Raw genomic sequence first — 12,271 nt, 5'->3', positions numbered from 1 at the left:
ATTTATAGCAGGATACTTTTGACCTTCTAAATAAGGTCTTTCATAATAAAACTCTCTGCCTTCATGACCTAAGTGAAACACATTTTAGAAATTTGGCCAGAAGGAGGGTTGTGTTGAACCAAGACTGATGACTACAAGGGTATTTGTGGATTAACTAGAGACAAAACTACCCCCAGAACTAAAGAAAAAGAAGATATTAAACGTTTCTCCTGTTAGAGGAAAATACCTCCATTATTTCTCGATTTTTGATAGTTTAAATACCATTCTGTGGAATTATTTTATTTTGGTTCTTCAGTTATTGAGGATTATCAGAACTATTAGACCAAATTTACAAGTCGTCTATATAGGTGGAGGAACCCTAGTATTCATTAGAAAAAAGTAAATCAGTATATTTTAAAAGTATGCTTCAAAAGATCTTAGTCTCTCTTCTGTACAGGGATGAAACCTATATCCAAAGCCATATAATATACATAATTTGCCAAGATGATTAGATCAGAACTTTGATTTAAATATCATATAAAGCCTTTTGGCTTTAACCTTTAATTAAATCAATGTACTAATCAATACACGAAAAGGTAGGTTGAACAAATAAGAAGTAAAAACAAGTATCTTTATACAATTTGTACACAGGTATGCATTTATATTTTTCAAAACTGTACAAAATTAGGATCCTTACTTTAGAGTTAAAAATATAATTCACCAGATAATGTATCTGAATATTAAGCTACTATATAATATAAACACTTGAAAAAGGAAAGTATTTTAGGATACACCTGATTATCTGATTGCAAAATAATTTTAAGTGAAATGTGATACTTTAAAATACAGTTAAAAAATATATTTTTTCCAAAAACATTCTTAAGGTAGAAATGGCTATTATGTAGGAATCATATAGTAGAGACATCTTTTGTTACAGTTTTAATGGAGAGCAGTTTGTCCAAAATAGATATATTAACATCATTAATAACTTTATGAAATAAAACATAAATGAAATTAAAATACAAGAAAAATGTACAAGGCAAATGATTTGAGTTGGCAGTATATACAAGATATCACATATGTATGATTGCTAAAAAATATTTATAATCAAGATTCATAATCTTGTTTTCACTTTGTTGACATTCAATGATTCAATGGTAAAATATGCTGGAGGAGTATAGTATCACCAAGATCTTACTTTTTTAAAAAATGAAGCACGATTTCCTTCAGTTAGTATACTTAAGTTTTACATATCTAATTTTGTATTTTGCATTATGTAAACTTATTTTTAAAAAGATTACCATCTAGGTGATTTGTATTTACAATTCAACAGAGCACTGATAGTTTGGAGAAGGGTGAATTAAGGGAATAGGAAATGGAAAAATTACAGATTAGTCTAGTAGTAAAACAGTTAAAAAAACATTAGTGAACTCTACCTTCTAAATACAGCTTTCTCACATACAAAAATACTCCAACAAAGCTACATCAGACAATTTAAAAAATTAAAAAAAACCACAATCATATTTACAATTTGTAACTCAATATTTTTCATTTTAAATATTTGCACACTAATAAAAAATATACCAAGTCTATTTTAAATATACATTAAAGAGAAATAGATTCTTTCATGAAAATCAACATAATATAAAAATGTATATTAAGGACCACATAATCTGTACAAATAATTGTTAATGTGGCATATTAAGGGAAGTCAGCTGCCAGTGTATTCACGGTCTCTTTGGGAATATCAAGGTGAATTCCTTCAAAATAGTGCAGGAACCTAGCAAAATAACAAGGAAAAATATAACTTAATGTTTTCATCTGGTGAAAATATTTACTAATCTTGAAATATGTATCTAAAATATTATTTTTATGGAAACCTTACCTTCTTTTACTTTTTCCTTGTTCTTTTAGCTTCTCAGTCCTACAAATGTTTCGAAGAGTTGGCAAGTATTCAATTATGCTAGCTTGTCTATTATTCAGGTTCAGAAGAGATCGACTAGAAAATACACTTTTAACAAATGATATCCTCTTCCGTGCATTACTGTAATTTAAAAGAAATGTGTTACTTTTTATTTTTAATGCTCAATAAAAAGGCAACAATCCAAAATATAACCAGTCTCCCTGCCTCTTTTCAACTGCACAGAACTTCTGGATTAATCTCCTTTATCATTCCAACACATTATTCAGTCCCATGGTCAAAAATCTTCAATGGCTACCCACTATCTGCCTCAGCAAGTCCAAACCCCTCTCCCTCCAAAATCTAACCCACCCTGATCTTTCATTTTCTCTCTTCTGAGCAATCAGGCTGGTCTCCTTACCGTCTCATTAGAAATTGTATTACTCACATTCATATTAAGGGCATATCAAGATCAATAACGCCCAGTTTCCAAAATTAGCAAGGAATGAAAAAACTGTAACCATTTCCCTTTTACCATATATTATTAAAAATAAAGTAAAAAGAAATAAGACTTACTCTAAATTAGCTGCTGATTGACTAAAGTATACATTGTTGCATTGTGAAACATGAAAAGTGAGATCTTTGGTTGGATCTCTTCCTAATTTCTTGCAGGAATTCAAGGTTTCCAATGCTTTTGAAATAGTAGAAGAACATTTAGTAAAGCTGAGAGCTTCTACAACTGCCTTTAATTCTCCAGAGCTCTGATAATGCCATCTGTCACTACTCTCAAGACTAAATTCATCACAAAGTCCATTTTTAACCTTTCCATTTGCCCAGTTAAAGTCATTTTTACCAAATTCCTTTTGTTCGCTTACATCAGGTATAAGAGCATCTAAGAAGGACATGTTGTCCATGAACTCAGTGAGGGAATTTAAACAATGAGAAACAAGGGCAGAACATTTTTTTTCTGCTAGCGTTTTAGGAGGAGGAGGAGCAACAGAATCAATGTTAGCCTCTAAACATTTGTTTGGTTTCTTCGTCTCTGGTTTGCTTTCTTTGTCTTTGACTTTGCTTTCTTCTGAACTTGAAGAGGTTGGGGTTAGACTAATAAATTCATCCGCGAAGTCCAATCTGGTGTCAAATAAGTCACTATCATCTAGTATTACCATCTTTTTCTTGCGTTTCTTTTTTGATGACTTTTTCAATGGCTGCTTTCCTTCAGAATGGTTCCTAGGAAGATATTTCATACTTTTCATTGTTGGACGGGCACTCACAGTTACTGATAAGCTACAAAGGTCATTTGTTTCTTGAATGATATCAACTGGTAATGGCAGAATGAACTCAAGATTACTATATAAGAAATCTACATTCCGTGTTTGGAATTGTGTAAGAAGCTGGATGAGTTTATGCCATTCTTCCTTTGTTGTGATTTTATGCTGAAAAACAATTTTGAATAAAGAGATGTTATAACAGTACATAGTTTGAACATTTTTCAACCAATTGGAATGTAATAGTATCCCTTATTCTATCTTCAAAATACTGAATCACCACAACTCATAATTTTACTAACATACATCAAAATAGCACTACGATTCTAAAAATTCCGTTAGACTATTTGGAAAATTAAATTCTCTAATATTCAGTATATACCATAATTCAATTTAGAAGCTCACTTATTTCTAAATTCTATTCTAAATCTGATAATGCGCATTTAGAGCAATGCCTATGTCCCATTTTCCAAGGGTTGGAACCAGAAATCTAAAGCCTATAAAAATTATAGGTAAATTTAAGTAAACTTTAAACTCCTAAAGACAAGAGTGACTGTTGGGAAGATTAAAAAGAACATAAATTTAACATTCCAAACTAGACACTGCAAATTACCTTTAAGAATGAAAATAAGTCTTCAGATGGGAAAAATATGTTCTTAAGTCCAAAGAAGGTCTCAACACAGCCAGTGTCACATTTGGGAAGGACTGCAGAATTCTTTTTAATATTTTTTGTATTAGGGCAATCTTGATCATTCCTGCTATTTCCTCCTACGAAATTAATTCAGGAAAATCTTAGCTATACATATTTTTAAACAAATTATAGCAAACAGTAATTTAAAATCTGAAATCCTTTGACATCTTGCTGACCTATACCCCCATTTTGTTCTTCTCCACATATGTATATAATTCATGAAGAATATAATACAAACATTATTTCTAAAGTACATAAAAAATTCTTTAAGTAGGCTAAGTGGAGTGGGCTTTCAAAACAATTCAACAGAAAAAAGTCCAAGGATTATGAACTGGCAAGTGACAAAAGAAATACAAATATCTAATAAATTCATGAAAAGATGTGCAATTTCACTGGTTGATTATGGAAACAAATAAGATACTGTTCATTTTTCACCTATTAAATTGGCAAAATTAAAAAGACTGATAATCCAATTCCATCAAAGAAAAGAACCATCATATACTATTTGTGGAAGTATAAATTGGCACAATTATCTTTGGAGGGCAATCTTGCAATATCTATTGAAATGTAAAATGTACACAGGCTTTGACCCAGCAACACTACACTTGTAGAATTTTCTCTGACACAGCTACTCACAGACACATTCAAGGATATATGTGTAAAGATATTCATTGTATTTTTCTTTATTATGATGAAAAATTGAAGATAATTTAATGAATAAGTAATGGTTAATTAAATTGTGGTATATCCATTCTATACTATGAAACAACATGCAATTATGAAAAAGAATGGGGAAGATCTTTATGTGCTGACAATAAACTGCCAAGTTAAAAAAAAAAAGGAAACAGTCAAATAATATATATATTATAGGTTAATTTTTATAAATAACTTTGTAGCAATAGTTTTATGTGCATAGGAAAAAATCTAGTAGTGGCTACTCTTAAAAAGTGGGGAAGATCTTTCAGTTTTTCCTTTATATACATCTATATTGTTTAAATTTTTAGTGAGTGTGTACTCTGAGTTTTAAAAAAATGTGGGAAAGAAATGTATATAAAATTATAAGATCTTCAAGAAGTGAAACTATATGCTATATTTAGTTTGTGTCTTCTAAAGTTCCTGGTATAGTATTTAATATCCAACAGTATGGCAATCAATAGCTATTAACTAATTTCTTTGCATTTTATACTAAGATACACACATATTATTATCACATTTATTTCTAAAAAATAGTTGAGGCTGCCACCAGCCTACAAGGAATTAAATATATACACGTGCCTACTTCAAAAAATAACATTAAAAATTTGAAGTAATCAAGGAAAAAAACTGATAGGAGGTTCACATTACAGAACTTCACCTTGGGGGGTTATTTAAATATTTGTGTATTTCCCAGAGGAGGATCTATAACTACACAACTGTGCCTATGGAGCATGAAAACCACAAACTATGGACTTTTTCAGGGAAGGAACCACATCTTACTCATGTAAACACAGGACCTGGCATGGAGAAAGTGCTCAATAAATGTCTGTGACTTGAATTTGGTAACAATGATGACCGAAGATCAATAAGAAATAAAGCATCTCTGATATAAAGTTCTGAGAAAAATAGTTACAGACTATTGAAGAAGCTAAAAGGGACCTTAATTACAGCACTGTCAAAGAAAAAGAATGAGAAATATCTAATATTACTGACAGGGAAAAATCACCAATAATTTTTTTTTTTAATTTTATTTTGAAATAAATTCAACAGTTGCAAAAAACAATACAAACCCCATACACAGAACTCCAGCATAACCCGACCCCCCTCCCCGGATACCCCAGTCCACCAACTTTAACATCCTGTCACACCACCATTTCTTTCTTTCCCTCCCTCCCTCCCTATCATCCATCATCTATTGCTCTGTCTTCTGAACATACGAGAGCAGGCTGCACACATCCTTGAACAAACTATATAATTCACATATACATTTCCCATAAACAAGAACATTCTTTTATGCATTCCCATTAAGCGCAGCTAAGAAGTTCAAGAAATTCAACATTGATACAAAGCTTAATTCTATATCTCCTTTTTTTTTCTCTTATGTCCCAACTGTGTCCCTGTGAGCCTCCTCTCCTCCATCCTCAGATCCCATCCAGGATCATCCTTGGCATTTAATTGTCATTGTCTATTTAGGCTGTCTTTTTTTTTTTTTTTCCACTTGTGGAAACATCTATACAGCCTAAATCTTCCCATTCCAACCCCTCCCTAGCATTCCATTAGTGGGATTCATCACATTTAGAGTATTGCAATGCTATCACCTTCCCACCATCCATTACTAGAAATTTCCCTTCATGCCAAACAGACACCCTACACTCCTTTCTTAACTCCCCATTGCCCCTTCCCCCACTTCTCGTAACCCATATTCCACTTTTCATCTCTATGGTCATATTCTCTGATACGTTCTTTGTGTTTACTGTGGAGCTTAAATTTAACCTCTTAAGTCTATAACAACCTTGTTTTTCTTTGATACCAACTTAACTTCAATAGGACACATAAACTATGCTCCTTGACTCCTCCATTCCCCCACTTTTATGTAGTTCTTGTCAAAAATTACATATTTTACACTGAGTCCAAAACCACTGATTTGTCATTACAGTTTATGTATTTTAGATCATGTAGGAAGTAAACAGTGGAGTAACAAATCAAAAATACAGTAGTATTGGTATTTATATTTACCATGTGATCGTTACTGGAAATCTTTATTTCTTCATGTAGTTTCAGTCAATTGTTTAGTGTTCCTTCCTTTCAGCCTGCTCGATTCCCTTTAGCATTTCTTATAGGACTGATCTACTGCTGATGAAGTCCCTCAGCTTTTGATTATCTGGGAATGTTTTCATCTCCCCCCCATTTTTACCCTCCAGGTGTTTGTGAATTTTCTAAGTCTCTGATGGTTATTGACTTCTATTTGTATTCCACTATGGTCAGAGAATGTGCTTTGAATAAATTCAATTTTTTAAAAAATGTATTGAGGCTTGTTTTATGTCCCAGCATATGGTCTATTCTGGAGAAAGATCCATGATCACTAGAGACGAATGTGTGTCCTGGTGATTCGGGATGTAATGTTCTATATATATCTGTTAAATTTCTCTGCATCTCTCTCTCCTTTCTTTGTTTCTCTGTTGGTAGGGATCCCTTTAGTATCTGAAGTAGGGCAGGTCTCTTATTAGCAAAATCTCTCAGCATTTGTTTGTGAAAAATTGAAGCTCTTCCTCAAATTTGAAGGAGAGTTTTGCTGGATAAAGTATTCTTGGTTGGAAATTTTTCTCTCTCAGAATTTTAAATACGTCATGCCACTGCCTTCTCGCCTCCATGGTGGCCGCTGAGTAGTCACTATTTAGTCTTATGTTGTTTCCTTTGTATGTGGTGAATTGCTTTTCTTTTGCTGCTTTCAGAACTTGCTCCTTCTCTTCAGTATTTGAGAGTCTGATCAGAATATGTCTTGGAGTGTTTATTTGGATTTATTGTATTTGGAGTTCGCTGGGCACTTACGCTTTGTGTATTTATATTGTGTAGAAGGTTTGGGAAGTTTTCCCCAACAATTTCTTTGACTACTCTTTCTAGACCTTTACCCCTCTCTTCCCCTTCTGGGACACCACTAAGTCTTAAATTTGGACGTTTTATTTTATCTATCGTATCCCTGAGATCCATTTCAATTTTTTCCCCCATTCTTTCTTTTGTTCTTTCCTTTTCTATTCTGGTCCTTGAGGGTGCTGAGTCACTGCTCAGCTTCCTCTAATCTTGTATTATGAATATCCATTGTCTTTTTAATTTGGGCAACAGTTTCTTTTATTTCCATAAGACCTTCTATTTTTTAATTTACTCTTGCAATTTCTTCTTTATGCTCCTCTAGGGTCTTCTTTATGTCTTTTATATCCTGTGCCATGCTCTTCTTCATGTCCTTTATATCCTGTGCCATGCTCTCATTGTTTGATTTTAGTTCTTTGATTAATTGCACCAAGTACTGTGTCTCTTCTGATCTTTTGATCTGGGTGTTTAGGTTTGGGTTCTCTATATCATCTGGTTTTATCGTATGCTTTAACATTTTCTGTTGTTTTTGGCCTCTTGGCATTTGCTTTACTTGATAGGGTTCTTTCAGGGTCTATAAAATACCAATCTCTAATTTGTCAGATCTACAGCTTGGTGGCATACACTTTCTCTAACTAACCAGCAGATGGCGTCCGCGAGTCACCTATTCCCCTCAAGTCAGTTCTCCCCAACTTTGTCTTTGTGGTGTGTGGGCTTCTGATTCTTGTGGGGTTCAATTGGTGCACCAAGTTTGGGTGTGTTGTTGGTGCTGTCCGCCCTGAATGTGGGGCATGTGTCTGAGTGGTTAGGGAGGCAGGGCAGCCTTAATAATCAAACCTCCTAGGTGTTCCCAGAGATTTAAGGATGTTGCAAGATTCCAAGCCTTCACCTCAGTCCCGCCACAGATCGTCTCTGCCGCTGACCCACAAGTCCCTGGCACTGGCGTAGGGGCCCTAAGATTTCCAAGCGGGTTCCCCTTGTCAGCCATGCTCTTCCAGAACCCCTACCAAGGGAAGGCTGCACCACATCACAAGTGCCTCCAGGGAAGCCTGGGCTGTAGGGCCGTGCAGGGGCATTCCCAGCCTGCTGTAAAGATGGTTGAATGGGGCTTGTTAATTTCCCCCTCTTTGCATAGCTCCACCTTCCCAGCTCTGGGACAATTAGCTGTGGGTGCCCTAAAGGCCACTGTCCACGGCCGATATTGTGGCGTGTGCGCGGTGCTGCGGGAAAACACTCCCCGTCACACTGGAACCCTTGGCGCGGCTCTGGGCTATGGGTCCAGCTGCACGCAGGAGTGTCCCCAGCCAGCTGGGGAGATGGTTGCAAGGGGTGCGGTTTGTTTCTCCTTTTGACTCCCCTCTGCTCCCCTGGCCCCGAGACAATCAGCAGTGGGTGTGGGAAGGGCTGTCCTCCACGCCAGACACCGACGTGCTGGGACAGCCTGCTCCTCCGTGCTTCACTGCGCAGTTCTCACTGTTGAATCCGCAGTTGGTCCCAGGTTTTCTTTTTTTTAAAAAACAACTAGTCTGTCTCCAAATGCCAACTCACGGTTTCCCCACACCGCAGCGTGGCCGCCGGACTGTCAGCTGGCTCACTCATTTCAGAATGCAGTCTCCCGGTTTCACCAAATGCACAGTCCCTGTGGATTTAGCAGACCTTGTCTGGCTGGTGCATCACTGGAACTGGTGTTCTGGGTCACTTTCTGGCTTTTATCTAGTATTTTTCACGGAGGTATTTTTTTGCCCTGTCTTACCTAGCCACCATCTTGGGTTCTCACCAAGATGTTTTTAACAAATGAAAAACTGAAGATGAATAATATATATAATATTATTCTATTGGTTTTATAAGAAACTATATGTTTATAAATGTATAAGTTTTAACAGTTTAGAAAATTTTAACAGCCATACCTTTGGAGAGGTAAGGGAATGGGGTAGGAGGTTAATTTTTTTACAAGGCCATACTACCTTATAATCCTAAAAGAACAACTATAAAATAAAGGGTAACTTATACATTATTTAGTTCAGCCCTATCTCTTTTGAAGTAAAGAAACAGACTCAAAGAGGTAAACTGAATGTTAGAGGCTGCAAGGTATTCAGTAGCATAGCCATACTTCCAGGCTCAATTTGACTAGTTCTATTTACCCACATTTAAGATTTATAAAATTTTTCATGAACATATCTCTACCCAAAGTTGGCAAACGTACATTTATTTTGAAGATTAATGTGACAACTGGATGTTCAAAATTTGTATAATCTCTCAAATATTTTGGTACAGGATATATTTTAGAATAGGGTCCTATTATAGAAAATCAGCTTACCACAAAGGGATAATGGCCTTTCTTCTAAAAAGCCACCTCCACTTCTAATCCAGAATTGTAAATAAAGGATGCTTCTTCTGATATCACAAGTATTTGCAGTTAACAAGGTGACAAAGTCTTTTAGATCAGTTCTAAAATTTTCTGTCAAGCAGATCATCTGTAGGTAGCTGGCAACATTTAGCTTAGAGAGAATACAAACATGGTCAGTTGTAAAGTTAACAGAAACACATCAATAAAAGATATGGACAATATCCTACAAGTGAAACAGATTTTGATAAATTTCACAATATTTTAAAGGGCTTCTCGAAAATGAAACTGCTCTAAAAATATATAGGAATATGCTACCAAATTAAAAGCATTTATATATATTTCTTTTGTTAACTGTATATATTCTAAGACAGCAAAGGAACTTTTATAGGAGATTCTCCAACTTGAATAATGGAGACAAATGTATAAACCTTGGGGAAAACCCCTTATGATTAAATTGTGGTATAGCTTGATGGAATATTTTACAGCCATTAAAATTATGAATATGTATATTATATCAATACTGAAAATATTTACCATATGATTGTTTTTAAAGTAAAGTTAAAAATTGTATCATTATATGCATAAGATCTCATATGTATGTAAACAAGAAATAGTGGGGGGAAATTTGATTTGTTGAAGGTAATGGAGTAAGTGAATTCTTTGATTTTATTTAGAAGTCCATTAACACTGTTGTAATTTTTATGAATAAAGACTAAACATTAAATCCCTACATAAATTGTAAATATGCTTAAGTGTACAATTTTCTTCCCATTGTTGTTCTTAGAGAAAGATTATCTCAAAAAGCTAAAACATAAATAAAATTGTATTACATTCCACAGATTTTACAAGACCACTATCATTTTCACTTTATAGTAAAAAGGCAATTTAAAAAAATTTTCCCATGAAATATTTTATTTATCCCATAGATACACATTAGTCCTGCATACTCAAACTGAAAATTCTGCTTCTGATAATGAATGAGTTGCTCCTATCAGAAAAATCCTCCTGCCAATAATAACTATAAACTCTATAATCAATGACAAATAAAGAAAAACAACTTGATAGCACTAGAGAATGACCTAAAGCAGACAAAAACTGGTGGGAAAACACCACTTGGACAAAGGGAATAGTACTAAGTAAATGTCCTTTCTGGCTGCGGGCAGGCTGCAGCAAGGGTGGGTAAAACTCAGACAGTGTTACTGGCTTAAAGAACCAGAGGACAGAGTTTGAGATGAGTACAGCAGATGCAAAGTGACAGGAGAGGCTGCAGAAAGCAGAGACAGAAATTCAGCCTATAAAGGAAGATCAAAATCTCTGGCTGACCCCAGAACGTTGCAGACATGGGCCTGCCTCAAAGCAGCCCAGCTACAGCTAAAACTACAGAGATTTTAGCTGCTAACCATTGCAGGTGAATACTGTTTGAGAGAAACATAAAATCCAGAGTCTACAAAGTATCATTTACAATGCCCATGATAAAAATCTAAAATTACTACACATACAAAGAAATAGCAAAAGTAACCTATACTTCAGAGATAAGAGAATCAATGGAGACGGATCACAAGATAACCAAGATGTTGGAACTAGCAAACAAGGAATTTTAAAGCAGCTAGTAAAATTATGCTTAATAAGGAAAATATGTTCATCATGAAAGAACAGGAAATCTTAGCAGAGAAATATAAATTATAAATAAGAAGGAATGGAAATTGTGAAACTAGAAACCATAATATCAGAAATAAAAATTTACTGGATGGGCTTAACAGAAGATTGGAGATGGCAGAAAAAAATGTGTCAGTAACTTGAAGATTGATAAAAATGATCGACTCAGAAGCACAGACAGAAAAAAGGTTGAAAAGAAAAAAACCAGTACCTCAGTGACCTGGGAAACAACATAAAATGTCTAACCTAGTTGTATTTAAATCCTGGGAGGAAAAATGAGAATAGGCATAAAATAAATCAAAAGAAATAATGTCAAGGAGCTTGGGCAAGATGGCAGCATAGAGAGGAGTGGAAGCTAAGTAGTCCCCCTGGAACAAGTAAAAACAACCAGAAACAACTAGTAAATAATCCAAAATAGCTGCGGGGGGACAAACGAGACCATTCACTCATCATACACCAACCTGAATTGGGAGGAATGCCCAAGATCACAGCATAAAATCTGTAAGTAAAACCTGCGGATCCAAGTCGCGAGACCCCCTCCCCCATAGCCAGAGCTGCAAAGCCTCGTGGTGCCAGAGAGAAGCTCTCTCCCAGCAAGTGAATATAGCTCAGCTGAGATCCAACTGGGGTTTTAAGTAGAGAGTGTGAACTGCTCACTACAGGTACAAATCCCCAAAAAACAGACAGAGGCTTTCGGTGACGAATGACCTTGGAGAGCCGGAGGGTTGCCTTGGACTAGGTCTGAAGGGGACTATCTGTTTCTTTTTCGGCTCAGTGGAGAAAGCCCCAGTTATTTTCAGTTTCCAGGGCTGTGACTCAGAAAAGGGTGGAGACAGCACAAGCAGAGAGAGAGAGAGAGAGAGAGAGAG

At 35.3% G+C, this 12,271-nt stretch overlaps 1 protein-coding gene across 5 annotated transcripts in view; it reads right to left on the bottom strand.

The window, feature by feature from the left end:
- Positions 1–284: 284 nt before the first annotated feature.
- The window catches only part of ATAD5 (ATPase family AAA domain containing 5), a 55,266-nt gene continuing 43,279 nt past the window's right edge, over positions 285–12,271 (bottom strand). For all 5 annotated transcript variants that reach the window (XM_037807891.1, XM_037807895.1, XM_037807892.1 and 2 more), the window contains exons 19-23: positions 9,717–9,897; positions 3,761–3,915; positions 2,456–3,315; positions 1,865–2,023; positions 285–1,759 (exon numbers count right to left, since the gene is read on the bottom strand). In XM_037807891.1, coding sequence (XP_037663819.1) covers positions 1,681–1,759; positions 1,865–2,023; positions 2,456–3,315; positions 3,761–3,915; positions 9,717–9,897 — 1,434 coding nt within the window. In that variant the 3' untranslated portion in view covers positions 285–1,680. The remainder of the gene's footprint in view (positions 1,760–1,864; positions 2,024–2,455; positions 3,316–3,760; positions 3,916–9,716; positions 9,898–12,271) is intronic.

Source organism: Choloepus didactylus, chromosome 18 (assembly GCF_015220235.1).
Source record: "Choloepus didactylus isolate mChoDid1 chromosome 18, mChoDid1.pri, whole genome shotgun sequence".
In the NCBI taxonomy this organism is placed as follows: Eukaryota; Metazoa; Chordata; class Mammalia; order Pilosa; family Megalonychidae; genus Choloepus; species Choloepus didactylus.
The sequence above is the reverse complement of the archived record's forward strand: the minus strand, read 5'-3'. Positions and strand labels throughout refer to the sequence as shown.